Genomic DNA, 26,192 nt, shown 5'->3' with positions numbered 1-26,192 from the left:
ACACCGCTTCGTTTTCGCCGCAGCTAGGGCAAAGTTTGTTTGACCGGGGTAGCTGTGGTTTGTGCCAAACCGCAAAACAAAAGGTTTTTCTCATTAGCCAAAGTCTGGATGGAGAAAAAGAGCTTTTGCAGCTCGGAAAGCGGGAAAGTGCTAGAAAACAGAAAAGAAATGGAAAAGAAAAGTGATAAGAAAAGTCCTCGGCGGGGAATGGAGAAAGGTATGGCGCTATTATAACGTTCCTCGGTCGAAAAGATGCAAAGACAGGCAGAAGAAAGACACTATTGATATTGGATGTCTTCTCCACAGAGGGTGCACAGGGGAAGACCAACCGTAGGATCAGATCCCACATCTTGAGTCACACCGGCCGTGTCACCAACTTGGTTATTGAGTTTGTTCTGGTAGACGCATGGGGAGGAGGCGGGCTCGCCAACATGGCAGGTTCGGCAGGTGAACATGAGCGTATGGGTATTGCGGTCTTCCTTTGGGTAGAGCAAGTTGGAACTATCGAAGGGGGCTCAAGGAGTTAGTCTTGCAGTTTTTTTAGATTGTGATTTTCTGTTTTTATTCTGCTGAAGGAAGTGAAAAGGAAACTCACCATTCACGGCAGAAACGGAAATGGATCTGGCTGGAGCTTTGTGACTGGTCGCCACTGGAGGACATGGGAGAGGCAGACATGTTCGAAGCGGGGAGGGCGAATATTTTTCTCAAAACGAACGACGCGGGGGGAGCACGACGGTGAGATTAAATTAATGTGCCGGATAGAGCGATAGAAGGAGGAGAACGAGGAGGAGGAGGAGGAGAGTACGAGGGTGGTTGTATTCTTTCCTAAGCGACGGGCGTCGGAGGGAATGGCAGATAGATGGATGATGGATGGTGAGTAGTATGTAGATGGAATGAGATGAGGCGAAGTGAAGAAGTTGAAGATCGAGGATCGAGGCAGAAGACGGGGGGCAAACTGGGCTAACCGGTTCGGGACAAGAGCCAAGCTCGGACTTCCCTTCCATGTAGTTGATCCCGCAGTTTGTCCAGCTCGCCTCTTCTACCCCTGGTGATATCAATATCACTTCACTGCTCTACAATTCCAGTATCTATAGCTCTTCTCTTATCTATAATATCCGGAGATATCCTCCCATCACTTTCGCGGAATATAATACATCATCATGGTAAGTTGCGTCTCCCAAAGGGGCCATCACACGAACTACCCCCTCATTCCCACCACCAACCACCCACAGCAGACCATCCAGCAAGACTCCCTACTATTTCCCAATTGAGCTATCATTTCTGACAAAAGCAATGAACAATGCTTGCCTCACCTCCAGGATGAATCAGGTCTCCCGCCCGGCTGGGAAGTCCGCCACTCAAACTCCAAAAACCTCCCTTACTACTTCAACCCCACAACCAAAGAATCCAGATGGGAACCCCCCGCCGATACCGACACCGACAAGCTCAAAGTATACATGGCACAGCATCACAGCGGACCTGCTGACCGTTACACATTAGGCGGCGCCGGCGGCGGCCCTGTTGAGGGCAAGATCCGCGCCAGCCATCTTCTTATCAAGCACCGTGGCAGTCGACGGCCCAGCAGCTGGCGGGAGTCGGAGATCACGCGCTCCAAGGAGGAGGCGTTGGAGATCTTGCGCGGGCATGAGGAGCGTATCAGAGCTGGGGAGACGACGTTGGGGGATATTGCCATGTCGGAGTCGGATTGTAGTAGTGCGAGGAAGAAGGGGGATTTGTGAGTCTTGTTGATCCTCTTGATTCTCTTGGCTTTTTTGTACCTTTTATTTTGGGTTTTCTTTTATGGATTTTTGTTTTTAGATATCTTGATAACTGATAGATTGTCATTTCCTAGGGGTTTCTTCGGCCGAGGTGAAATGCAAGCTGAATTCGAAGAAGCGGCTTTTGCTCTTAAGCCGGGACAGGTCAGCGGGATTGTCGAGACAGCTTCTGGGGTTCATCTCATTGAACGGTATGTCATTTATGTCATGTCTCCGCGTTCTTTCTTTCCTTGTACATCCCAGCTCCATATATAAGAGCCAAACAAGGGGCAGTATATACGCTAACCTAGCAATCTAGTGTTCAATGAATCAATATCGATGAAAGGAATGAAAGGAAAATAAATCACTATATACCAGACCATGATATTCTTTCATTTTGTGTAACTAGTATACCAGGTCAATTGTAAAAGGATGAAATTGGATCCTGCTATACACATCTATGTGAACTGCTATGATACCCATCAGCTTTATCAGGTTGAGCATGCATCGGCACCTTGACTGCACACGCACACATTGCCCTGCTCTTCATTAGGAAATAAACAAAAGAAATGCCTTTTGAGAAAGCAAATCTGATTCTTTCATTTTCTTCTTTTCTCTTTCATCACAAACCTCTTTTTCATCATACCTCATCAGCAGATTTCTCTGCGTCTTTCTTTGAAACCACGATCTCCACGTCGTATCCCACCCCTGTGTCTAGGGACCTGTCACGACGATTATCTCTTTGTTTTTGATTTAAAGGGAAAAAAGAAACCTCGAGAAGAGATATACGCTTCCTCCACACGATGAAGTGTGAATACTCTCCTCAGCAAGTACGCGGGAGCTCGCAGCTTTCCTCGTCTGAGTGGGATGAGTTGCCAGATCGGCTGGGCATCGAGCATCTACTAGAAGTAAGGCTTGAAATATCTATCTATCCTTTATCCTGGTAATATTATCGTATACAAAAGGGAGAGTTAGATCTAACATTTTACTCTTTGTGGCTCATTCAAGAAGTTCACTTTACCGCGTGATGAATCCCCACGCTCTCCTCGTCACGATGAAGACCATCTCGGGGCTGCTGGGCATCGCAATGGGCCAACTGAAGGAGCTCAATTTGGTGCGCACAGTGTTATGAATCACCATGCCAACGGATCTGGCTCTTTCGCTTCTGCGCCCATTGCCTCCACTGAAGTCAAGCAAGAGGAAGCTGAGCCCCTTTTGTTCGACGGAAACCCCTTTGGCTATACCTTTGCCCTCCACTCCGGATTTAACAACAACACCAGCAGCAGCACTCAAAACTTCCCGACTGAACAGCGTGTTGATGCCAGTCTGATCGACCCCCAGATCATTGGAACCAGCTCTGTAGGGGGCTCGCCCAAACCCCGCCCTGCAAGAGTTCTTCAATCAAGTGCGCAGCATATCATGCCTTCAACCACAGCAACAATGCGAGACGAAATCCCCGGAACAGGTAGCTTCCAGTGCACCTCAAGCTACGAAAATACTCGTAGTTCAAGCGTCTTCTCCGTCTTCTCCGCTGACACGACGAGTGCCTATCCTACTCCGTCTTCAGACTCTCCCAGCCGCTCCTCCTCTTCTTTCCCCCAGCACCCCGCTGGCCATACCACCATGGAGGCTGGTAACCCCCTTCTCACGGCCGCAGACCTACTCCTGCAGCAGCCCTTCCACCACTTTTCCGATATAATGAAATTCCACGTCCCCGCGCAGACAGAGCGCTTCCTCACTTCCATCGAGATGCTCACCACCCAAGCCCGCGAGTCCATGTTCCTCCTGCACCGCCAGCACGAGCTTGCGTTCACCTTCTACATCCACATCCAGAGTCTAGAGCACAATTTTCGCCTGCACCAGTGGGGAGAGTATCTCGACAACATGCGCTTCCAGTGCGTCAACATCCGTGACGGCCTAATCGGGGCGCTCAAGAACATCTGCTGGGGCTTCGCAGAGTGGATGGGTGTCTACAAGGATGAGTTGCCATGTGGGATCGTGTTGCGCGCTCGGGATGCACTGAGACAGGCGAGCGAGTTGAAGGCGATGATTGATCGGTTTGCCTATCCGACCTGGCAGGAGATGGTGGCTAAAGAGGCGGTGATAGAGCAGCCGGCTAACATCTCTGGCCTTGAGGCTGATCAGCTTTTTGGGGATTTCGTGAACGGCGATGGGGTAATGCCAAATCATTGAAAATAGTGGTATATATTTCCTGTTTCCCCTATTTCTCTGGTTTTGTCGCTTTGTTTCTAAACGCACTTTCCACGCAGACGCTGATAGCTCTCTTGTGGATTATGATAGCTTTCCAGGGGCAGTCGCAGAACAGTGCGGTTTTCCTGTTTTCTTTTTCTTTCTTTCTTTTTCTGTCTTTCTTTCCTTGGAAAAAAAAAAAAAAAAATTAATCAATTGTTATTCTGAACATTACAGGAAGAATCCGAGACTTTTTTTGAAGCGGAAGGAGAGAAAAATTGCTGTTTTTGATTGATATCGTCCGTACTGCGTGTTCACATCTACATTCCTCGAGATACCGTTGGGTAAATAATGTGTATTGTGGGATATGGAATGCTTATTCAAGGGGCGGAACCGAATAATGACTGTTATTTTGTTTTTTTTTTTTTTTTTTTTTTTTTTTTTTTTTTTTTTTTTTGGTTTTTTAAATTCTGAGTTCGGTGTTGGCTCTTTCCAGGAGAAGTTCTACAACTCCTAATCTACTCTTCCGTCGGGGTCTCATGTCCTCCTGTCTACGCATCAGCGTGTTTCTTTTTGGCTTACCACTCACTCATAGCGCTGGTCCTTACCGCGATGTTGCTTGCGATCAAGCTTGGAAAGTGAAAGAAGCTGCATTTGGATGGAATAACTGTGTCTCTAATATTCTCTTTCAATAGAATGATATCACTGCCGTCTACTAGCCTACTCTCGTACCATATGATATCCCTATGAAATCCCCTTCTTTTCCCAAGCTTCACTGTCCAAAATATTTCATACTTGGATCCCGCACCCTCCTTTTTTTTGCTGGCTGTTTGTCAACAATAACATTCCTTGTGTTATTGCATTTCATGTGTTGTGAAGGGCTGCTGCCACTCATTCACCAGCAATTGAGCTCGGAACCATCTCCAAGTTCCCACCGTGAATGAATGCCTCTCTGATCGAGAATCGGTATAACACAGCACACGTTTATTTTACCTCCCACTTTTCTATACACGAAATGTATAGAGATATCTCTATTTTTACATCTTGAAGGTACTTATACCTCTCTTTCAGATGCCTCCAACGCAGCTAACCCTTTCTCACTTGCCCCTGACATCTCTTGAAAAGCCCCAGAAAGCCCTTAATCCAACCCCTCTCACATACAGACATGCAAAGTCCAGCCGCTGTATACCTTCAAGAACTGCGTATCGCCATCAGAGAACAGCTCAAGTCCCCAACACATCTCTTCCCCATTGTCCCGCCTCGATTTGCCAGCGCCATCGAATTAGTCCTTGAGGCAGCGGGCAAATGCTTCCTTGATTTCCGGGTTATACAAGCCGTGTATCACAAGCGCCACTACTACACCTGCTCCAGAAGAGACCCCATACACTATAACGAACACATAAGCACCATCAGCCGCCTCTTCCAATGGAAAGCCCAGTATCCCGGGCCCAACAACCCAAACTTACTCCCCACAGCAAAGCTGCCCTGCCACGCGGTCCAGCTACACCCGGATAAGCGCGAGTATGAGGTATTAATCACGCGTGTTGGAGAAATGAAGCATCTCTTTGTGACCGTGACGTATCTGGCTTGGTGTAATGCGAAGAGGAATCTGGATCATTTGATTGCCAGTGCGTTTGTCTGGCTGCCGCAGTCGGAGGAGCTGATGATTCGGAGTTGGTGGGAGGGGTTTCTCCGGCAGATACCGCCGTGGGAGGACATGTTGGAGAGCATTCAGTTGCCGGAGTGGGAGGTTGTTATTGGGGATTTGGAGAGGAAGATTACGGAGGTTGTGGATTTGGAGGGGGAGTGGGAGCGGTTATGTTGAAGATTTTCTTTTGGTTCTCTCGTAAGGCTTTGTTTTTTTGGGTTGGAGAAAGGAGTTTACTTTTTTTTCCTTTGTTCGTTCTGCTTTTCATCTTTGTTTTGAAGCTCTTGTTCATGGGCTTTAACTTCAGATAAACCGTGCGTCATAGCTAACGGCTGGCATTTGGTCATGATTCGGGGGTTGGTTTTGAAAGGCGCATTTCGAGTAGGATATTCGTCGGGCAATGGCAGGGAACTAGATATCATATGAGGTGTTCTAAGGGAGGGGGTTTTAGCGGAATGGCATTGAATCTCCTTTTTCCTTTCTCTTTTAACGCGACAGAGAACAACAATACATCGATCGCGGGAAAGGGGGTTGGTAGACGCTTGCGTGTTTGCATATTTCAACTGCTTGACACCATAGATGTGCTTGCCAATCACAACGCGGTGACCATTTCTCCTTTCTTTGTCCATGTTTTCTTCCCATCGGATTTCTGTTCCCTATCTATTTGTAGCACGTTAGGCTCAGGCGACTCATACGATTGCGGGGAGTGGTGATGGGGAGAGAAGTGCGTTGGAGCTTTGCTTTAAGGGAGTTTTTGGTCGCAGAATCGATCCGATTGAGCAAAGTTGATTTGTGTCTGCGGGAAGAAACTGTTAAGGAGAGAGCTCACAGCAGACCTCTCACGTATCGTCTAACCTTTGATAGTCGCTACCTTTGTCCTCATTGCTTTGATAATTTGAATACCTTACTGCCAAGGGGAATATGTTTTGTATTTTTCCGATATCTTCTTGAGGGGAGCTGCTGCTGTTCTGCAGAGTACACCTGCATAGATATTCAGCGCATGTTTCAATATCATTTCACAAGCGCAGGTACACGCACATACACTCGCTCTCTCTCCCACTCAAAACATTCCATAAAGATAACTGCCATCCCTAATTACTGTGTCAAAACGGCCATTATATTTTCCTGTCTTGGCACAAGATGGAGGATGTAGATGAAAAGGATGAAGACGATGTGGTTACATATACCTGGTAGAACTCCATGTGCAGGAGGGAAAAGGCAGGAAGAAAGAGAAGAAAAGAAAAGAAAAGAAAAGAAAAGAAAAGAAAAGAAAAGAAAACGAGGCGGATGTGAATTTCTCTCAAGCTTTGACAGATGATATACTGATTCCAATAGTACGCGGCAGAGATTCCTAAGGAACAAGTGATGTAAACAAACAACAAAAAGCTCCCCAAACCTTGATAGAATGAGATACAAAGGATGGTCCTAGTCCACGCCGCTGATGCTCGTAGTAAGTCGCTCCAGCCTCGACGTGATTGCATCGATGACGGCAGATCTAATATAAGTTGGGTGGGTTAGTCGATTGGCGCGAGAAAAAAAAAAGAAAAAAAAGCAAAAAGGTGTGGACACGCCGGGGTAAAGGGTAGTGATTTTAACGTACTCTCGCTCCACCATGCTCATGGCGTCTGCGATTTTGGCCCGTTGTAACCGTTGTGGGATCTTGGGTTGATGGCTGCTAGGGGTACCTGGCGTTGAAGGTACATTAGATGTAGTCGTCTCTCCAGAAATCTGAGATACCTCTGCGAGGAGGCTCTTCGCGAGAGATTGGGCCTTTGTATTGTCCGATCAGTTTAACGTGCCCGTTCAATGAATCAAAAGAGCAGAGAAAAGGAATAAATTAGATAAACAATAAGATCTTACAGTTTCCATGCGACGAGCCAATTCGCTGGACTTTTCCCCCTCCTTTCCCTCCTCCGTCTCGCCAAGGAAAACAGAGAGCCTGTCGACCTCACTAACCCAGCTCTTTTCCTTCTCACTCATCGGCCGACCACCGGCCTTGGCCATCTTATTTCGGATATTATTGTACCGTTCCACTAGCAGCTTCTGTCGAGATTCTGCCGCTGTCATCCTTGAATTTAGGGGCCGCTTCTCGTCTCCATTACGTGTTCCTTCGGAGTCTTGCCCAATGCCATCGGATATGTTGTTGATCCGCTCCGCTATCTCTGCGAGTTGGCTTAACTGGTCCTGCATTTCGCCTTGTAACCGTTCGCAGCGGCGGAAAAGATCCGAGGCGGCTCGCTCGAGGGAACTGGTGTGGGCGCTTAGGATTCTGTGGGCCGCGGTAATGAGATCTAATGTTGATGGCGAGAGCCGGACGGGTTCCTTGAGAGTGTGCCTGTGGCCGTGTGGAACTACATCTTCGATAAAGGAGGCTAGCGGGGGCAGGGAATAGAATGCTGATGGGGGTTGGTACACTGAACGACGGGGAGCAACAAGTGATGGCTGGTGGGTGACGTCGGCTTCGAAGGAAGCAAGTTCGCTTGTTAATGATAATGGGTCATAGGATGGTGAATCGAGAATGACGGCATAGATACGGGACGCGGAGTTTGTCAACAATAGATAACCTATATCGTAGTCGTGAAGAACTAGGGAGCTTGGGAGATGCTCCGGTTGCGACTGATTTGTGGTAGTAGTCACCGATTCGTGATCAGTTACTTGAACGATTTGTTCCCGTAGTGCCATCGATCCATCGCATAGAACCTTAACGCGGAATCCTGAACCGGCGGGGTCGGGTGACTGAAGTTCTGCTTCGAGTCTTTCGGCCCAAGACAACAGTGAGAAGAAAGTAACATTGTTCGCTGAGGTGAGGAAGAAGTTGTATCGAGAGTGGACATCCTCGGTGAATAGTGGCCAGGAGTTTGGAGTTTGGTGTTTCTCCCTAACCGTCTCTAAAGATTCTAGCAATAGCAGCTCAGATGGATAAGACACCGGAGTTGTAAAGCCCCCCTTATTTGTCTTGGGAAGCCATTGACCCTCAACGCCATCTAGCTCAAGACAAACATGAACTCTGCCAGTTGTCGTAGCAACGCATATTATAGTTGCTGATACACCCTCCCGAGGGCTCCCTTCGAGTGGATAGCCGTCTTCTCCTAACATCAAATCTTCGACATCGGCCTTGGCGGCGATAACCAAAATATCAGTGAGATCCAATTCATCCACTTCCTCTCCAAGGTCAAACTGAAATGGGCCCTGTAGTCTTGGTATTGCACTGGGATTCGCTGGGCGAGCACGAACTTCAGCCATTGAAGAAAGCCCAGTGTCTTCAGGAAGGGGTAGAGGCTCTTGATTATCAATTTCTGCAAGCCATTCATACTGTTGCTGGATAGCCATCTGGTCGTCGTCAAATTCAGAAGGATGATCACCCTGTACACTGGCCAATTTATGGATAATGGACGCCGTCAAAGACGGTATCGTAATTGAGGGGACCTGCCACTTTGACGGTAGCAGTGGACACAATGCATAGATATATCCAGGTCGCATTGCAACCCAGAGAGTCATTGGTGCCCATGCATCTTCATCCTCGTAGCCATGACCTCCAAAGCAAGCTGAAGCAACTTCCATATCGAAGAAATCGGCTGAAAATCCCTTGTTTTGCCCAAATCCAGATGGCGCAAAGTCCTCGTCCATTGATGTTCCATCTGCCAATTTTTTCAAATCAACGGCTACCGTTGGCCTATCAAATGACCAATGGTTATTCCTGTCAATCTCCCATACTCGCACTGCGGCATCTTGGGTGACCGTAATGAGACAGCCGCCTTGGTTATCGCATATCCCCAACGGATGCCACAGGGCAGTTATTACAGGGGCCTCGGGAATAACATGGGTCGTAGGGCCTAGTTGAAACGTCTTAAGCCGGAGCGGCGAGTGATCGGGGCCCGAGAGGTGGGAAGAATCTGGTAATATTGCGATGTGGACGGTATGCGGCGTGATAATGGCCAGGAAATTACCATTTGGAGAAGGGACAAGTTGTGTTATCTGACCGTATACTGGCACCGTGAGAACCTGAAGGAAATATTAGCTAGCGTCCTTTTCAATAATTCTCTTATCCATTGATTGGTTTTGTATTACTCTGTAGAAAGGCGCCTCCTCATCCGCAGCATGTCCCAGGCAGCTTTCTTCTTCCTGCGACGGGCTCCTCTCCGTTTCCCGTCCCCGCTCTGTCCCCTTTCTCTTTTGCCGCACTTCAGCTTGCCATTCATTCTCCAAAGTAGAAAGGTTAGACCACCGAATCTGGTTATCCACGACCGCGAAGACTTCCGTCCCCCTTCTCGTCAAAGTCCGCTTGGGTCCAAGATAACGCTGCTCGCGCGTGTCACTAGCATCTTTGCTTTTCGAAATGCGATTTGCTTGTGATGGGCGCTCTGACCTAGAACTTAAAAAGAACGTAGCTCCTGGTGATGGCCTAGACAGCCAGGGAGGAGAGTAGTCGATGACCTTCGGCATGGCTGGGGCAGACGAGGTAGGTTTCGGGGCGTGTTTTGACGGATCAACTGGTGCAGTTTGAAAGCGCCTCCACGAAGGTATATTTGTTTAGACAGTATGGAAGTTAGAGGGTTACTATAGGGCCCAGTAAACAGCCATTAGCATGGGGGACAAGGAGAAAATAGCGTCCCCCGGGTTCGTTTGTTGATATTAATATGTAGTTAAATATTTAAATACTTGATAAATTTTTGGCGTGGAGATTTTGGAAGCGCCAAGCCATGAGCTCCTCGCAGTCAAACCAGCTTGAACAACAACAACAAGATTCCGGCAAATCACTTCGATTCCTACAGCAACTACATAAATACAGCTCCTCTGACACGATGCGACCTACAATTGAAAGGTTGGATAAGCCAAGCGCATATTATCTGTCGAAGGTATGTCATATCCTCTTTCATCTCTGTGTATTATTTGCCCTAGGTTGGATTGGATTTGCTGAAAACAAAATCTCCTCGCTCATAACAGAATAAGCGGAGGAAGTTCGGTGACAGAGATGGCCCTCAAGAAGACCCCGTTGACCCTTTGAAGGATGCCACTACACTCTATGTCGGGAATCTGTACGTCTACACATCAACTCGTTGATCGCGTTTTGGTTTGACAGTCAGTCGATTGACATAAATGGCCCTGATGCAGTTCATTCTATACGACGGAGGAGCAGATACACGAACTCTTCGCCAAGTATGTAAAGAATACAGTTTTCGGGGTCGATGAGATCGTTCGCATTGCATTGGAAGAGTGTCATTAACAATCCTCAGATGCGGAGAGATCAAACGACTAGTCATGGGCCTCGATCGGTTTGCGAAAACACCTTGCGGCTTCTGCTTTGTTGAATACTATACCCATCAAGACGCGCTCGACTGTATGAAATATATTGGAGGAACAAAGCTGGATGAGCGCATCATTCGGACGGATCTAGACCCGGGATTCCAGGAGGGTCGGCAATACGGGTACGTCGGGTACAAAAGAAGCCTTTGGAATTGCTATTCGGCTAACTAGATTTTTACAGACGGGGTAAATCTGGTGGCCAGGTTCGGGATGAATACAGAGATGAATATGATCCAGGCCGCGGTGGTTACGGCCGGGCGATCGCTGATGAGCGAAGGAAGGAGGAGGAAGAGTATGGGAAAGGCAGGTAAGATAATTTTTGAGCTGGGCAGGATCGGGGCGCAAGGGAGGCGTTATTGTTTCAAGTTAATGAAGTTATAATTCTACATACACAATGGGAAAAGAGATCTATCTATCAAATATTCAAGCTGGCCCATGGAAGGGTAAAGAACCTTAACACAGGGGATACCTTGTTCGATGTTGGATTCGCCATTGCCGCAGTGCAAATGTTGTCATTGCTAGGAGGCCCGCGATTTCGACACCGCTTGCTCGACCTGCTGCAACCACCAGGCATGAATCCTGGGGTCATCCGTCAACTCGGGATGGAAGCTCGTGCCAAAAACATTGCCCTGTTTCACGGCCACAATATCTCCTGAATCCGTATCCGCATGGATATCTGCGCCCGTTTGAGCAAGCCTGGCTGCCCTGCCCGGTAGTTTTGCGAGCACATCGACATGATCACTCATTGCCTTCCGCGCCGCAGGATCCTTTGGATGCCGTGATGGTGCCACTACTGTTCCTTCTCTCTTTTGTTCTTCAACCTGTATATCATCTACAAAAGGGAGTAGCTTCTCGACCACAGGAGCTCGGATAAATACACCCATGAAGGTTGCCGATTGATCGGAGCTCTCGCCGCCCTGGCGCACTTCGGACAAGAAGGGCAACTTCAATGGCGCCTGGAAGCTCTCAGTCTGCCTGCCGAAATGGTTCCTATTTACGCGCACATCAAGGCCACCAATGAGCTCCTGGCCTCCCTCCTTTGTCCGATTTGCCGACTCGGCGAGTAAGATTAGACCGGCGCATGTTCCCCAGGTTGGTCGACGGCGAAGTCTGGTTGAAAACGGAATCCAATTGTCAGTCGCGGTGACATTGAAGAACGGGCCGCTTCGTGCAGCAGATGGACTAAGCTCACTTAACAAAATCTCTTAGTGGCTCGAGTAATTGCGACCTAGCGGCAACCAGGGAGATAGCTGTGCTTTCTCCGCCGGGAATAATCAAGGCGTCGCATATTTCGAGTTCCGCCGGCGTGCGAACTTCAATGAAATTCCATTTTTGGGTTTCGTTGGGCGACAGGCTTGCTGCAGCTTTACGTAGAAGCTTTAAATGTTCGTAGAAAGCGCCTTGGAGGGCCAGAACTCCCACAGTAATCGCCATCGCATGAGTGAGTGAGGTTGAGTCAACATTCTCGAATTCTAACTCTCACCTCTCGCGCAATATGAACATATGACTACGGGTATGGTATTGTATTTTTGTAATGTATTGTATCGGGTGAATTTTGCGAATCGGAAAGGATCACGTGCATCGTCAGGTGGAGTCAGATCTGATTAGATAAGTCGATATATAAATCTCCAGCTACAAATCTTTCTATCAGTTTTGATTATACCCATACATGGAATACCTTTGTCTGTTTCCTTTTGTTTCTTATAATAATACTGTGATAATTACTTTTTTGCTACCCGTATTTGAAATGCGGTTTTGATATGCATTGATGCATTTGCTGCTTGAACTTGCGGGGTGGTTAAAGTATCTGTAATATTTACAAGATATCCATTTATAAACATACATATAGGATTCTATATAGATATATATATATCTATATAACCAGTTTCTCTCCACGGGCATGGCTTCACTGCCATCTCCATCTCCTTCTTCTCCCTCAACCCTAACAAGATGGTACATTGACACTAGGCCTCTAACGGCCACAACTCAGTCCCTCCCCCTCCTCTCCACCCTCCAAGAATCCGACCAAACCACCGTCAAAGCCTTCTACCACCTCTCAGACCGCCACATGTCTCTTGCCTCCTATCTGTTAAAATATCTCTTCATCCACCGCACATGTCAAGTTCCCTGGGCCCAAATCGTCATCAGCCGCACCCCGGCCCCGCATAAAAGGCCCTGCTATATCCCCCCTCAACGGCATCAGCCACCTCTATCTGGGGATGATAACCGGGACGCCAATCCCTTGACTCCCATCCCAAACATTGAATTTAACGTCAGCCACCAAGCCTCCCTCGTCGCATTGGCAGGATGCATTAGCCCCGCACCACGAAGCGTGGAAGAGGCATTCTCCCCGCAACCCCGCGTTACCCTGAGCTCAAACACAGATGCCTATAACAACCACCCCTCCCCCTCCCCTCAAATCGGCATAGACATAACCTGCATGGATGACCCAGCCCGCCGCAACCGCGGGCCCCCAAAGACAGAAGCCGAACTACACGCCTTCATCGACATCTTCGCTGAGGTCTTCTCAACAAACGAACTAGATGCAATGAAGGCATATCCCAGAATCAACAACAACAACAGCAGCAGCAGCAGCAGCAGCGCGGCTATGACCTTACAAGAGTCGATAATCTACCGTCTCCGCCTCTTCTACACCTACTGGGCCCTCAAGGAAGCGTATATAAAAATGACCGGCGAAGCGCTCCTAGCGCCCTGGCTACGTGATCTGGAATTCAGAGATGTTGTCGTTCCGACGCCACCAGCTTCATCTGCATCCTTGCAGTGGGGAGTACCGGAGACAGGGATCAGAGCTACGTTGTATGGCCGGGATGTGCCAGAAGTGCGTTTGGAGGTGGTGGCGTTTGGAAATGACTACATCTTTGCGACAGCGGGGAGAGGGGGTGGGTTTGGGAACTCTGCAGGCGAAGAGGAGATGAAGGCCCGGTGGGATGAGTTTCGCTTGATGGATATCGAGAGGGATGTGGCGCTGTGTGCGAGAGGGCAATGTGAATGTTTGGATTAAGAGTGATTTAGCGGGGGGCGGTTGAGGGTTCTGCATCTGTGTCAGTTTTGTGTGTGTTGAGAGGATTCCACGGGATGATTTTATTTATTACGACAATATATATATTTGACTCTAATGGCTGAAGGGTTATATATAGAATACTCTGGACAACATATTATCATCGCCCCTACATGTATGTTCTACTAACCGTCACGCGCAATCAATCTCATCCATCACTTTTCTCCAAAGAAATTCAAACTAGGAAAAAAAAAAAAAAAAAAAAAATCTATACATTTTGCATTCATCTGTCTATCCGTCTAGTATCATGATGATATTAATCACAGTATAGTGTCTCCATACAGAAAGCAGCATAGACTGCTTGCTGTCTTAGAAAGCCTCACTGCTTCTAGACATGGAAATGGAAGGGAGAAGGAATAAAGAAATCGCGAATAAATACGAAATATAACAAAAAGAGGGGGGTCGATGAAAGGGGGGGAAAAACTCCGGAACGCGCTGGAAATGCATAATACATGATATATACGGAGGCTGTAAGAAAGGCCAGGCGCATCAAGACGGAAAAGAGAGGGGTGACGGACGGAGGCAAGTAGAGTAGGATGCCTGGCCATAAGTTTAAGTGTGAAGCTTTTTTTCCCCTTTCTTTTCTTTCTCCCTGTTGTTTTCTTTTCAACCTTGTGGCGAAATACCGTAGAAGTGGATAGCGGAGGATAGAAACGGATACGGAAATAAGAAAGAATCGAAATAGGTATCAAGAAAGGAAAAGAAAGAAACGGAAAAGAAAAGAAACCCCCATTCCTCTATGGCCTCCTGCTCCGCAGTCGGAAAAGCGCTTCTAGTTGCCATCCCATCTTGGCCTCCAGGTCAGTCGAAACAGTTGTTTTAAGATAATCCCTTGTGCTAGGATATATCTCTTATTGTGTAGAGGCGGCGGATGGGTGTGGTGCGTCAGCATGCGTGAATAAGGCTTTCGTAAATCCCGCCATCCGTAGTGGATCTCCTTCCCCATTGAATGTATATACAACAGTTGCCGTTTGCCGTTTTCCTTCGTGGAGTAGATAGAAATTAGGAAATAAAAGAATCGAAAGAGGAATGCCGCCCGTTTTATCGTGCGGTATGCCGGTATTACAGAGGAGGGGCATGTAAGGTCGATAAATGTGAGCGAGGAGGGCTTTGTATTTCGTTTCCACTGGCGGGCTATTTAGTCCATGTGATTTATAGAGCGTACCAAGGCGAAGGGAACAAGAGTAGGTGGTGACATATCCGTTTCTCTCTAGCTAGTTTCCTTTTTTTTCAAATTATTTGATTGGTGTTGACTTTAATTAAGTCTCAATGGCGGTGGAGGTGGACGAGGCATGGGGAGGCATTGCAACACGGTTCGTAGGGATGGAGGAAGCGGAGGCTTCTTCCGTATACCGGGCTTCTCTCGTCTTGTACATATCCTGGATAACTTCCAGCATTGATTCCCGTGTCTTCGTGGTCAGCTCGTCGACATCGCTGGTTTGTAGGTTCTTGGTGCTAAGCGGTGGGAGGACTAACGTTGATGGGAGAAAGTGCACGTTAGCCAGATCGTTCCATTGACAATTGACGGGATTCGATTTCAGATATGAATGCTTTGCTTCCCCAACCGCAGGATTAAGGGGAACGAATGAGAAACAAAGAAGTAGACTATACTGTACACACCTTTAACCCGAATCATCCCAGCCTCAAAGCGCAACTTCTTCACATCCAATAAATGCGCATAATTCTCCGCCACAACAGGGACAATATCCACGCCCGCCTTAACCGCCAAATGGAAAGCCCCCTTCTTAAACGGCAGCAACGCCGGCTCCGCAGAGTAACTCCTCGTCCCCTCGGGGAAGATAAGCACACTCTGCCTCTCCCTCTGCATCTGCTCCGCCGCCCCATCAAACGCCTTCACGGCCGTCTCCCGGTTCGCCCGGTCAATAAACACCGTGCCGGACAGGGTCATGAACCATCCCAACACCGGCACGCGCGACAGCGACTTCTTCGCCGTCACGCTACAGTACGGCGGGAAGATCGTGCCGAGCAACAACACATCCAGCTCCGTCTGGTGGTTCGTGATGAACACGGCGGGCCGCGTGCTGAGGTATTCCGAGCCCGAGACGATCTCAAAGTAGGTCCCCGTGCACAGGCGCATGGCCCATTTGAAGCTGCGTGCGACGGTCCACTGCGACAGGCCGCCGTAGCCGACTAGACGCAGGACGATGGAGGCGACGAGGCCGTAGGAGGCGCAGGCGATGAGGCAGGCATAGGCGGCCAGGCAGCGGGCGAAGAAGCCGGCGCGGGGGATTTTGAGGGAGAGGCCGAAGAGGGAGACGGTGATGGCGAAGTAGGAGGTTAGGCCGGTGACGAGGTAGGAGAGGATGGCCATGGTTTGGTTTGGCTTGTGTCGGCAGGTTTTCCTATTCTTTATTTTTATTTTTATTTTTTATTTTTTTGTGTTTTTTTCCCCCCAATTGACCTCTCCCTTTTCACTTTATTTTTTCCAGAGGGAAAGAAAGGGAGGAGTGGAGGTTAGGTGCGAACGGTGCCGAGGGCAAAGTGGGTTGGAGGAAGGATATTAAATATAATTTTTTAGGTTTTTGGTGGGGAGAAATATAACTTTTTTTGTTTTCATTTTGGCGGCTTCGGGAGCATGTTGGGGTCAGCAAATATTATTCAACGAGCACAGTTGGGGGTAATTTGGGTAACGTTATTTCTCGCAAAGCCGGGGAAGGGAATAAATAATAATAAATACTTGAGAAGACCTAAGGAGTGACTATAAATATACCCAAGACTACAGGATAGATAGGAGGAATACAAATATAATAAAATAAAAATAAAGAGTATTAATAATAATAAATTGGGAATAAGAATGAAGGCCGTCTCCATGGGGTAATAATCATTAATTTGTATTCACAGGGCAGCTCTCGCAGGTTACAGAAGACATACACTACTCTCAAAAGCCATCCTTGGATAGTTTTGGAGATTGGAATCCTTCATATTTCCCCGTCCAGTTTCCATCCAACAAATCACTTCCCAATCACTACCCTCTCCGTTCGAGCCTCCCCTCTCGAGAGAAAGTGTACATCTGCGCAGGTTTGTATCCAGAATTAAAACGAAAGAAGTTGCGGGGAAAGGAGTAAGGAGGTAAAAGAGAAAAAGGAAGAAAGAAAAAAGCAAAGATCAAATCAAATATCCAGAAAACTCCTGTTTCTCATGCTCATGTTCATGCTCATGCACGTCGTGCCAGTTTTGGAGAAAATACCAAACACCAAACCGAATGCCCAGCACAGGTAAAAGAAAGGAAAAGAAAAGAAAAGAAAAAGAAAAGAAAAGAAGAAGAAGAACAACCTCCAGACATCAGACATCTCGCTAGGCTAAGCTGAAAAGACAAGACAGTGTGGGAGTGGAGGCACAAGTGAGGGTGGTGGATGGCTGGGGACAGTAATTGGGGGGGAGTCCACAGGCTGCGATGAGAGGCAGATATCTATCTGCAGGGGTAAAAAAAGCAGGAAATATAAAGATACAATCAAGTGTGGGCCGCGATTTTAAATCATCCCATATCCTCATCATCGTCTTCGGGATTCTCTAACGATTCCATTGCATCTTTGATAAACTGAGCAGCCTGTAATTGTTGAAATTTTAGGTCAGCGCATACCCCTAGGTGAGTGAGACGGACAGAGCTTAAAAAATAAATTCGGCCCGGGGCGGGGAAAGAGAAGAAGAGAAGAATCATACCTTTGGATCCAGATTCAAGGCCGTCGTGAAATGCTTGATCGCATTGGCCTTGTCATGGAGCATTTTGTACAACTTCCCCAATAGATAATGTACATTCGGTTCATCGGGAGCAAGATCTTTCAGAATCTTAAGTTCCACGTGTGCAAGTTTAAGCTCATTAAGCTTCATTAAAACTCGCGCCTTGCGCAATCGAGCGAGAACTGACTGGGGCGCAAGCGAGCAGGCTCGTCCGTACTGAAGCAGCGCAGCCTTTTGATTACCCATCCTCTCTAGCACCAAACCGATACACCATACCAACACCGCATTGGTTGGATTGATATTGGACGCTGTCCGGTAGTGCTGTTCCGCAAATTTGTATTTGCCCATTTTCTCATATACTTTGCCAATACCGTACCACGCGTTATAATGTCTGCTGTCAGCACTGATTCCGTGCCGGTAAGCGTCCAACGCCTTATCGTACTCTTCATTCGAGACGTATTCATGACCCTGCAAGGTAAAGGCGTAGGCGAAGGTATGATCCAGTTGTGTTGCGCGTTTGAAGCACTTGAGCGCTTGGTCATGGTCAGATTGTAGGGAGAAGGAGTTGCCGATGGCACACCAGGCCTGTGGTGAGAGCCGATCTACCTCCATCAGCTCGTGCGCCAAATACGCCAATTCAACTTCATTCTTCAAATGCCATAGAACTGTCGAGTAGACCTCCATATCCTCCAACCTTGACGGTGCGATAGTTTTGACTCGAATGAAATATTTCTCAGCTTCTGCATATAATCCTTGCTCGTAATTCGCACGGCCGATCTGTGACAGAACCCAGGGTGTTTCCCGCTGACTCTGCGGGAGCGTGTTGAATATCTGGATTGCCTCTTGGCATTTATATGCCATAAGCGCAGAGTATCCCTCTGCAAGTTTTGCAAAAAGATCTAAAACCCAGTTAAGAGCCTCGATGTCCTTGGATTTGTCCGGGACGCTACTCTTCGATTGTCCGCCAACCACCCCATTCGGAACAGCAGAAACGGGAACTCCCCGACTCTCTTTATTATCAATGTCCATTCCATCTGGAGCTGCCTTTCGATTGCCGCTAACCACTCGGCCCATCGTCGATCCAGAAACGGTTCGAGGTTTTGCACCAGTCGACTTCACCTTTTTAATCTCCCGACCATCCCGCGCTCCGAACGCTGCTGAAGAGGTTGAAAATTTGCTGCTGGTCGGGCGGATCTGGTTAAACAGCCGCACACTACGTCGCTGCGGAGCTCCTGGCTCAGGGGGTTGTGAGCTTGTGTGGTGGGCAACCTGACCGGATACCGTTCTTTTCCGTTCGCCTCCAAATGACGGTGCAGTAGTTTCCCTAGAGACAATGGCCGCGTGCGCATCCTCTGGGTCCACCCTGGTCTTACTTCTGGGTTTGAGTGTCGTCTTCATTTTAGGTGGCGGATCAGCACCATAATCCAGACCCAGAGTCTGGATGGTTTTGTTCTTCCTGGCAGGTGCAAGAGGGGGCTCCCAAGTCGGATCACCAGAAGCTACACCGCTGCCGCCGACTCGAAGTTCGTCCGAATCGCTTTGTGCAACTGGAGTTTCCAAGCCTTCGGGAGCTGGGGCATTGACCGAAACAACACTCACGTTGCTGCCATTTAACTTTTCCCAAAGCGCAGAAGAACCATTTGCGGCGTCAACACGAGCGCTAAACGAGGTGAACGGATCTAGGTTATGGTTGATATTTGGCTGAGCCTGCAAAGGGCCGTTTGTCTGTGCGACTTTCTCGAATGTTGCAGAGCTTTCGAGTACTTGTGAGGACGGAAGCATTGCCAACATCTCTGGAGACATCTTATAGATGTTGGGGACTCGTATATTGGCACCTTTCCCATTGGATATCCTGTTAGCGCTTACTCTCAACGCGAAACCATTCGGAAATTCTTGTGATTGATTCTGTTTACCTGTTTGGCAGAGACCGAGAAATGCATCCCAAAGGAAAGGATTTAATTTTAGAGCTTCAACATAGCAATCGACAGCTTTATGCAGATCCTGATGGGCGTGCCACAACTTTCCCTGTAAGCAAAGACATGCTGCAGCATCGGGGAGGTGCTGTCGGCGGGTTTCGCTATGTTTATCTATGTCGAAAAGGACGTTAGCGCTCCTCATTGTAAATCTTTCTGCATAGATCCTCATATGTGAAAAATCCCAACAAATAAACAAGGGTGTCCAAGCTGCTTACTCCAGGTATTCTTAGAAGCCCACAGATTCCTGCTCCTTTCCAACGCAGTGATCCCTTCAATGTATTTGCCCAGGTCCAGACATGCCTGAGCATAGACGTACGAACAGCCAGCATGTGTCCCTCTGGATCCAGAATTCCTGCTGTATTCCCAAGCAGCTTTAGGCTGGCCGCTCTGGAGGTGGCAGAGCGCGAGGAGATAGGAAGCCTCAGACGACCGGGGTTCGAAAGCGTGGAGACGGCCGGCAAGGAAGAGGGCGTTGCGGATGAGGTTGTTATCGAGGTGATAGTATATTAGTTGCCTTAGCTGGCTAGAGATGTGGGGTGCAGAAGGGGCCATGGCACAGGATAAGGTCTTTTTTATATTATTATTTTGTTGTTTATAATGTATTGGTTTTCGTCGAGATTTGAGGTGGGTTGCTAGGGCGGGACAAGCCAGGTGGGTTGCCGGACGGCGTATTCTATCTTAGGAGTGAGTAACGCATGCAGGTATGAAGGAGGAAGAGTTTGAATGTTATGTAGCTATCGAAATGGATGACAGTAATGTATGATGCAGGCGTGTGTGATGTGTGTGAAGGGGGTGGTGGCGGAGGATTTTGGCACTGGGATGATTGGCCGAAGAGGAATCTGGGGGAAGGAAGCCGCGAGAGAAGAGACAACCGCGCGCTTTTTAGAGAATGATTAATGATTATTTAAATAGTTGATGGACGACTCATGGACGACTCAGCGCGGGAGGAAGACAGTGCATCTTCCACCGCAGATTCAACTGAGAAAGATCCTGAGGAGGTGTCGAGGAGGACTGCGGCGGCGAGGATGAACAGTTCAGTTCATGGGATATTTATTTATTTATTTACCCAGCAGCACCACACGAGACAACAACACCCAGCAGCAGTTTCTATGAGCAAGTGGCCTAGGCTTTCATATTGCTGTTGGGTCAACAGAAGCCCAAGGCGATCGTACAGATATGATAGGAATTGTCCAGAGCGAGGTGCGAGGTGCGGGCCGTGGGTTAACGGGCACGAGATATAGACAGATTTAAATATTTAACTAATAACTAATTGGGGGGGAATATGTTTTGGTGGTTTTCGTCGCTGGAACGACTGCTTGTGGCTGCTAATATTAGGTAAATAGGTATTTTAGGTAGGGTAGGGGAGGTACCTGTGGTTGGGCGGTTAAATGGCTGGGCTGCCAGGTACCTACCTATTAATACCCTAACTACCATCAGTCCATACGCCATACGTACGCCTTGGAATTTGTATAAATAATATTTGCCTGCATAATTTATATTAAATGTTGTTATTTTTTTACTTTTTATTTCGTAATTATTTTAAACCAACATATTTAGTTACTCTAGACAGACTGCGTGATTTCCATAGTATTTAATTACTTATTTATTTAACCTCTGTTCAGGTCTTGGCCCATATCAATATTATTTAATTATAATACTTTCTTCTTCTACAACAGCGTACGTTTAACCACCGCATCTCTCTAAAAAACATACTTCTACAACCCCCCCTCCACACTCCCCTATGAATACAGTCCTATTGCGGGACAGTAAGACGAATAAGACGAAATACAAATGGCACAAGTAACACCCCCCCCCCCCCCCTCCCCCAAAAGTCTCCCAATTTACCACTAACCCTCCATCCAAGAAAGCCGCAAAAACCCTCGCAGCCCGCAACACCCGCCTTCTCAATCGCACCCACCTAACCTCCCTATCCCTCCACCTCCTCTACCTCCTCCTACACTTCCTCTTCAACCGTCCCCGCGCCTTAACTCCCTACCTCATCTTCACAACCCCAACCCTCGCCATAGAATTCTACCTCGAACGCCTTGGCCGCCCGCGCTATAGCAGAGACGGCGGCAGCGGGAACACCCTCCGCTCTGCCGGCGAAGACCTAGACGCACCGGGCCTAACGGAGTACTTTTGGGATGTGATTTATTGGACGTGGGGGTGTATGGGGGCTGTGTGTATCTTTGGGGACCGCGCGTGGTGGCTGTGGGTCGTTGTGCCTTTGTATTCAGCTTGGTTGGTGTATTCGACGTTTATGGGGTTTAAGGGGGGTATGGCGGGTATGGCGGGTATGGCGGGGCTGGGAGACGTGGATGGTGGGGAGGGTGTGGAGAGCAAGAGACAGAAGAAGATGGAGAAGAGGGGAGCGGCGCAAAGGGTCAGATACCGGTGATGGATTGGATGGGCGGTTTTTGGGGGGCTTACGACGTGTACATGGACAGCTAATACGGCTACTGATCGAGCAGTTTGGATATTTTTTCTTGCCTTTGCGTTTACATTTTTGCAAAAACCAAAAGGGCGGTCGATGTGATCTTGTATATTTTAGTTATGTACATGTATATATTGCTTGGTGTTTGTATGCCGAGAAAAAAGGTGAGTTGTGCCATTTTACAAAATAGACGCTGCCAGGCGCTGGGAAATAGAGAACATGAGAAAATAATACTTAATGAAACTTGTCCAAATCACAGGAAAAGAAGGGAAAGAAAGGAAAGAATGTCACGTCATGTAGCTAAAGGGTCGACTGGTAACGAATATATATATGGCCGATCAAAGTGCACGGGACATAAATGCAACAACATATAGGTACGAGCTGTGGCTTATATCAAACCAGCGAAAGTAAGTGGGTCTGTAAGATATATTATTATGTGTACTAGGGGAAGTGATGTATGGGTATGGTATGGGGTATAAAAACATGGATGTCCGTTTTGGTCGTGCCGCTTCTTCTTTGTTAAAAAAAAACTAAAAATAAAGAAATAAATGCTAGGAAGAAACGTACCACTTCCGTTGGAATGGTGGTAGCGCATTCTTCTCTTCTTTTCTCTTCTTTCTTTCTTCCTTTCTTTCTTTCCCCTCCTGTTTGTTTTTTTAGTAACATGTCGATTGCCATTTTTAGTAATAGGCCATTCTACAGCTCGTCCCTGCCTGTTTCGTGAGCAGCAGTATGTTTTGGAGAGCTAGCAATAGTACTCGAAGAAGATGACACCAACTCAAGAGACGCCGCAGCAGCGGAGAGTGCATCGTGGAACCTCGAGGAGGCATCCTCAATAATCCTAGTCGCGGAGGCGGGAGCGATGGCGGTCCCCACCGAGCTAACGGAATACAGAACTGCATCTAGGCTAGCAGATGCCAGAGACGAGACGACGCTAAATTCGGAACTGGCCTCCTCGAGAATTGGCTTGCTGGGCTTGTCGCTGGTTGGACTACTGATACTCGTTTCTTCAGTAGGTTGTACATGACTAGACGCAGAGTTGATGAAGATAGAATACTCGTCATGAGCGAGGCCAATGGCTTCGTAATAACGGCGACGCGCATCGAGGATTATCTGCTGGCCGGGAAAGGCTGCTTCGTCAGTGGCGCTTGCGACTGCGCTTGCGAGGCTCTGAGAGGCATGTTCGAGATTCTCTTGGAGCTTTGCGGAAGCACTTGAGAGCGTGTCATCGTTTACTGTTGCAGTGGGAGAAGGGCTGAGGGGAATTCCTGCGTATTCTGAAGCTGCTTTGAGACGAGATTCAAGTTTTTCACTCGCGTGTTGGAGAGACCCGGAGTAAGCGGATTCGATGGAGGCGACAATTCTTTCATCAGGAATTCCAGAATCCTGAGCTCTGGCGGCCGAATGTGAAATGTCATACAGTTTCTTAGCCTGAGAAAGAGAGTCTGAAAAAATGGAACTGGCTTCGGGGGGCGGCATGGGAATGGAGTATTGCTCTGAGAGGACTGTCTCCGACGGAGCCACGTTCGATGATACAGAGGGCTGCTGGGATGAAGACGGCGTAGCATCAAAAGTCTGCTCAGGAGTATTAGCAGGGACATGATTTTCATGTTCTATGAATTCAGCGGCAGCCCCACCCCAAACCTTAGGCCCAGTGGTAGTAGCCTCATCATCCAAAACGGGTTCTGATTCTGGTTCGGGCTCTGGTTCGGGCTCGGGCTCAGGCTCAGACTCAGGTTCGGGTGTTGGTATACTGCTTGTAAATACAACAGATAGTGGAACGTCTTGTTCGTCCCCAGAAGCGCTGTTTCCGGGGGTTCCCACATCACTGGCTTCGGGCATATCGTCGTGGCTAATAGCGGGATCCGTGTCGAATGAAGGATCTTCATCAAGCGGGTTCGCCTCGTTGGACTTATCCTCGGGTGGTGATGTCGAGTGATATTCAGCATCTGGTTCTGGTTCTGGTTCACCCAGACCCATTGCTGCTATCTTGCTGGCACGAGCTTCAGCCGCATCGCTCGTCTTCGTCTCAAAATCATCGCTGATATCCTCCGCTTCGATTTTCCACTTCCCAACCTCCTTTAACCTAGTAAGCTCCTTCGCCGTTTTTTCCGCAATCCTCATTCCTTTGTTAATAATATCAATTCCGAGGGCCTTTGCTTCTTCATAAGCACCATGTTGCATACCAACTTCCCTAACTTCCTCGCGCCAGCTGTGAAGTTGTTTCTTCAGCGCATTATATTTCGCCCAATCCTTGTATGTCACGCCATCCATCCACGCCCATTTCATCCCAATATTCTGAAGGCTCAGGTCACGGATCTGGTCAAGGACCTCGATGGTAGCGTCAGAGGCGGAGGTTACCCTCACATGAAGGTCACTATTAAAGTCCGCGAACCACTCTCGAAGCTTCTGTGCAGCTTCCCGGATAGCATAAGCCGATGTCCTAACAGCTTGTGCCAATTGATCCCTCGGCGGCTTCGCGATCTTCGAAGGTGGATTCGTCAGGTAAATTACGCACTATATCGATGATTTTGGTTCTAAGAGATTCGAGCTCTCGATGTCCCACCGATTCCAACTCGGATACGAGCGCTTCGCCTGATCCCTGCGTGTCATTTACGTAGCTCTCTACAATCTTAGCGACCCGTTCACTGAGGTCTTCGGCTCCTTTATCAGCCGCAGTAGCGAACTTTTCTTGCCATGTTTTCAAATCCGAGGCTATTGTTTCGCGCGCAAGGCTCGCCTTATCCACTGATTGCTCAGGGTCTGGCACAGATACCGAAGTCGAAGTCGCAGTGGTCGACGGACTGTAATCAGACGTCTTCGGTGATACTGTAGTTGCTAACGTTGAAACGGTGGGGGTTGAGCTAAATGGTTCGGATAAACTGCAGAGGCATTAGCTTAAATTAAAAGGGGGGGTAATTATAATTCAGGCCTCTTGGGAACAGCGGGAGTGCATCCAAGTTTGATGCGCGAGGATGGCAAGGGTAGTGGAGCTCACATTTCAGCTTCTTCACCAACAGCACCAAGCTTCCTGCCCTCGCGATAACTTGCGAGCTTCTCACCAATCCTAAGCAGCTGAGGCTCAACGTTTTCGCGGTAGAGTCTAGAAACTCCAGGCAGAAGCGCCTCGTTTATGAATGTCGCCAGATATGACCACGTCTTCTTACTGTACGGGTAGATCTTGTTCACCACACTATCGTATGTGTAGGAATACATGCTGACAATAACTGGCTTCGTTCGTCCGTAAACTGGTACAATATACGTTTGGCGCAGATAATCAACCTGGGAAACTGTTGTGCTATAATAGAAGGTTACTACTGAAGCAACGCGTGCATAATGCGGCTCAATTGACGATTGGTATGTACGGCTCAAGGAGCTTTGTAATGAATGGATATGAGGCGTAACGATTTCTCCCCACTTGTTCTGAAAATATGATGCTGCCTTCTCAATATGGGGCGCTCCATATGCGCGGTAATTTCGTTTTGTGAAATCAGTAGTAGGAGTGTATATCTTCTCGTTGAAATTGCGTGCATATGGGCGAATGGTGTCGACATATGTAGCTCCGTAAGCTTCATAATACCGAGTTACATGAGGCTCGAGATGTGACCGCGCAATCAGGTACGGCTTGCAAACCGTTGGAGAAGTGTTATCAAGTTCTGGTAGCGTCGATGGGCAGTAGAAGAATGGCGTAAGTAAAGCGTACCATATGACTAGCCTATTGAAAAAAGAAAAAGAAATCAGTATGATAGAGACCTAGAAGGAGAGGGAACTGGAGGGGCGGAGGGGCATCCGACGAAATAGCATACCGTAGGGCAACTGCAAGCGACCACCGTGCGAAGCTCGTAGGTCGTCTCCGATGTTCTTCTTTTCCTTCTGCTTGCTTTTGAATGGACAAACCATTAATCTGACCATTTTTCATATTCCCCACCACTGTTCCGTCCGCTGCCATCGCCATTCTTGTGGCGTCAGTTGACGCGCCGCTCTAGCTTTCTTTCTTTCCTTGCTTTTTTTATTTTTTTTATATTATCGCTGGTTCGTCGTCTCGCAGCGCTCTATCACCACACGTAAAGCAATGCGACTAGTGCTCATATATCTCATAAAGGGA

At 48.1% G+C, this 26,192-nt stretch overlaps 11 protein-coding genes across 13 annotated transcripts; 6 read left to right on the top strand and 5 right to left on the bottom strand.

Annotated features, from left to right (window-relative positions):
• Positions 1 to 1,031: 1,031 nt before the first annotated feature.
• BDBG_08095 (peptidyl-prolyl cis-trans isomerase ssp-1) lies at positions 1,032 to 2,086 on the top strand (the record flags this gene model as incomplete). Its single annotated transcript, XM_002621426.2, has 4 exons — positions 1,032 to 1,163; positions 1,320 to 1,735; positions 1,853 to 1,969; positions 2,077 to 2,086. Exons 1-4 carry the CDS (start codon positions 1,161 to 1,163, stop codon positions 2,084 to 2,086), a joined length of 546 nt encoding a protein of 181 aa, XP_002621472.1. The 5' UTR covers positions 1,032 to 1,160.
• Positions 2,087 to 2,560: 474 nt separating this feature from the next.
• BDBG_08094 (uncharacterized protein) lies at positions 2,561 to 3,950 on the top strand (the record flags this gene model as incomplete). Its single annotated transcript, XM_031723406.1, has 2 exons — positions 2,561 to 2,665; positions 2,766 to 3,950. The coding sequence occupies 2 exons, from the start codon at positions 2,561 to 2,563 to the stop codon at positions 3,948 to 3,950; spliced, it is 1,290 nt and encodes a 429-aa protein (XP_031580554.1).
• A 615-nt stretch (positions 3,951 to 4,565) lies between these two features.
• On the bottom strand, positions 4,566 to 10,276 carry BDBG_08092. 3 transcript variants are annotated; one of them, XM_031723404.1, is made up of 5 exons: positions 9,664 to 10,251; positions 7,456 to 9,597; positions 7,196 to 7,365; positions 6,634 to 7,090; positions 4,566 to 6,576 (listed from the first exon to the last, which is right to left on the bottom strand). In XM_031723404.1, exons 1-4 carry the CDS (start codon positions 10,036 to 10,038, stop codon positions 7,021 to 7,023), a joined length of 2,757 nt encoding a protein of 918 aa, XP_031580552.1. In that variant the 5' UTR covers positions 10,039 to 10,251; the 3' UTR covers positions 4,566 to 6,576; positions 6,634 to 7,020. The 3 variants fall into 3 exon arrangements, with proteins under 3 accessions (XP_031580552.1, XP_031580553.1, XP_002621469.1); XM_031723405.1 differs by having other exon boundaries at positions 4,579 to 5,779; positions 5,833 to 7,090; XM_002621423.2 differs by having other exon boundaries at positions 4,579 to 7,090; positions 9,664 to 10,276.
• Positions 5,100 to 6,628, top strand: BDBG_08093 (uncharacterized protein). Its single transcript, XM_002621424.2, has one exon. It carries the CDS (start codon positions 5,113 to 5,115, stop codon positions 5,770 to 5,772), a length of 660 nt encoding a protein of 219 aa, XP_002621470.1. The 5' UTR covers positions 5,100 to 5,112; the 3' UTR covers positions 5,773 to 6,628.
• BDBG_08091 (nuclear cap binding protein subunit 2) lies at positions 10,265 to 11,571 on the top strand. The gene is made up of 5 exons (XM_002621422.2): positions 10,265 to 10,451; positions 10,540 to 10,631; positions 10,708 to 10,752; positions 10,830 to 11,021; positions 11,081 to 11,571. The coding sequence occupies exons 1-5, from the start codon at positions 10,296 to 10,298 to the stop codon at positions 11,208 to 11,210; spliced, it is 615 nt and encodes a 204-aa protein (XP_002621468.2). The 5' UTR covers positions 10,265 to 10,295; the 3' UTR covers positions 11,211 to 11,571.
• BDBG_08090 (glutamine amidotransferase) lies at positions 10,995 to 12,399 on the bottom strand. The gene is made up of 2 exons (XM_002621421.2): positions 12,092 to 12,399; positions 10,995 to 12,009 (listed from the first exon to the last, which is right to left on the bottom strand). The coding sequence occupies exons 1-2, from the start codon at positions 12,331 to 12,333 to the stop codon at positions 11,418 to 11,420; spliced, it is 834 nt and encodes a 277-aa protein (XP_002621467.1). The 5' UTR covers positions 12,334 to 12,399; the 3' UTR covers positions 10,995 to 11,417.
• A 177-nt stretch (positions 12,400 to 12,576) lies between these two features.
• On the top strand, positions 12,577 to 14,185 carry BDBG_08089 (4'-phosphopantetheinyl transferase NpgA). The gene has a single exon (XM_002621420.2). It carries the CDS (start codon positions 12,800 to 12,802, stop codon positions 13,919 to 13,921), a length of 1,122 nt encoding a protein of 373 aa, XP_002621466.1. The 5' UTR covers positions 12,577 to 12,799; the 3' UTR covers positions 13,922 to 14,185.
• Positions 14,164 to 16,743, bottom strand: BDBG_08088 (1-acyl-sn-glycerol-3-phosphate acyltransferase). Its single transcript, XM_002621419.2, has 2 exons — positions 15,599 to 16,743; positions 14,164 to 15,449 (listed from the first exon to the last, which is right to left on the bottom strand). The coding sequence occupies exons 1-2, from the start codon at positions 16,308 to 16,310 to the stop codon at positions 15,238 to 15,240; spliced, it is 924 nt and encodes a 307-aa protein (XP_002621465.1). The 5' UTR covers positions 16,311 to 16,743; the 3' UTR covers positions 14,164 to 15,237.
• A 2-nt stretch (positions 16,744 to 16,745) lies between these two features.
• On the bottom strand, positions 16,746 to 20,930 carry BDBG_08087 (protein bimA). The gene is made up of 4 exons (XM_031723403.1): positions 19,869 to 20,930; positions 19,591 to 19,764; positions 17,660 to 19,512; positions 16,746 to 17,546 (listed from the first exon to the last, which is right to left on the bottom strand). Exons 1-4 carry the CDS (start codon positions 20,203 to 20,205, stop codon positions 17,475 to 17,477), a joined length of 2,436 nt encoding a protein of 811 aa, XP_031580551.1. The 5' UTR covers positions 20,206 to 20,930; the 3' UTR covers positions 16,746 to 17,474.
• Positions 20,931 to 21,190: 260 nt separating this feature from the next.
• BDBG_08086 (DUF788 domain-containing protein) lies at positions 21,191 to 22,593 on the top strand. Its single transcript, XM_031723402.1, has 2 exons — positions 21,191 to 21,453; positions 21,518 to 22,593. Exons 1-2 carry the CDS (start codon positions 21,445 to 21,447, stop codon positions 22,049 to 22,051), a joined length of 543 nt encoding a protein of 180 aa, XP_031580550.1. The 5' UTR covers positions 21,191 to 21,444; the 3' UTR covers positions 22,052 to 22,593.
• A 190-nt stretch (positions 22,594 to 22,783) lies between these two features.
• BDBG_08085 (uncharacterized protein) lies at positions 22,784 to 26,042 on the bottom strand (the record flags this gene model as incomplete). Its single annotated transcript, XM_002621416.2, has 4 exons — positions 22,784 to 24,604; positions 24,654 to 24,969; positions 25,086 to 25,802; positions 25,894 to 26,042. The coding sequence occupies 4 exons, from the start codon at positions 26,040 to 26,042 to the stop codon at positions 22,784 to 22,786; spliced, it is 3,003 nt and encodes a 1,000-aa protein (XP_002621462.1).
• Between the last annotated feature and the right edge of the window lie 150 nt (positions 26,043 to 26,192).

Source organism: Blastomyces gilchristii (genome assembly GCF_000003855.2).
Source record: "Blastomyces gilchristii SLH14081 genomic scaffold supercont1.22, whole genome shotgun sequence".
Taxonomy (NCBI): domain Eukaryota; kingdom Fungi; phylum Ascomycota; class Eurotiomycetes; order Onygenales; family Ajellomycetaceae; genus Blastomyces; species Blastomyces gilchristii.
This window is presented reverse-complemented; position numbering and strand designations above follow the sequence as displayed.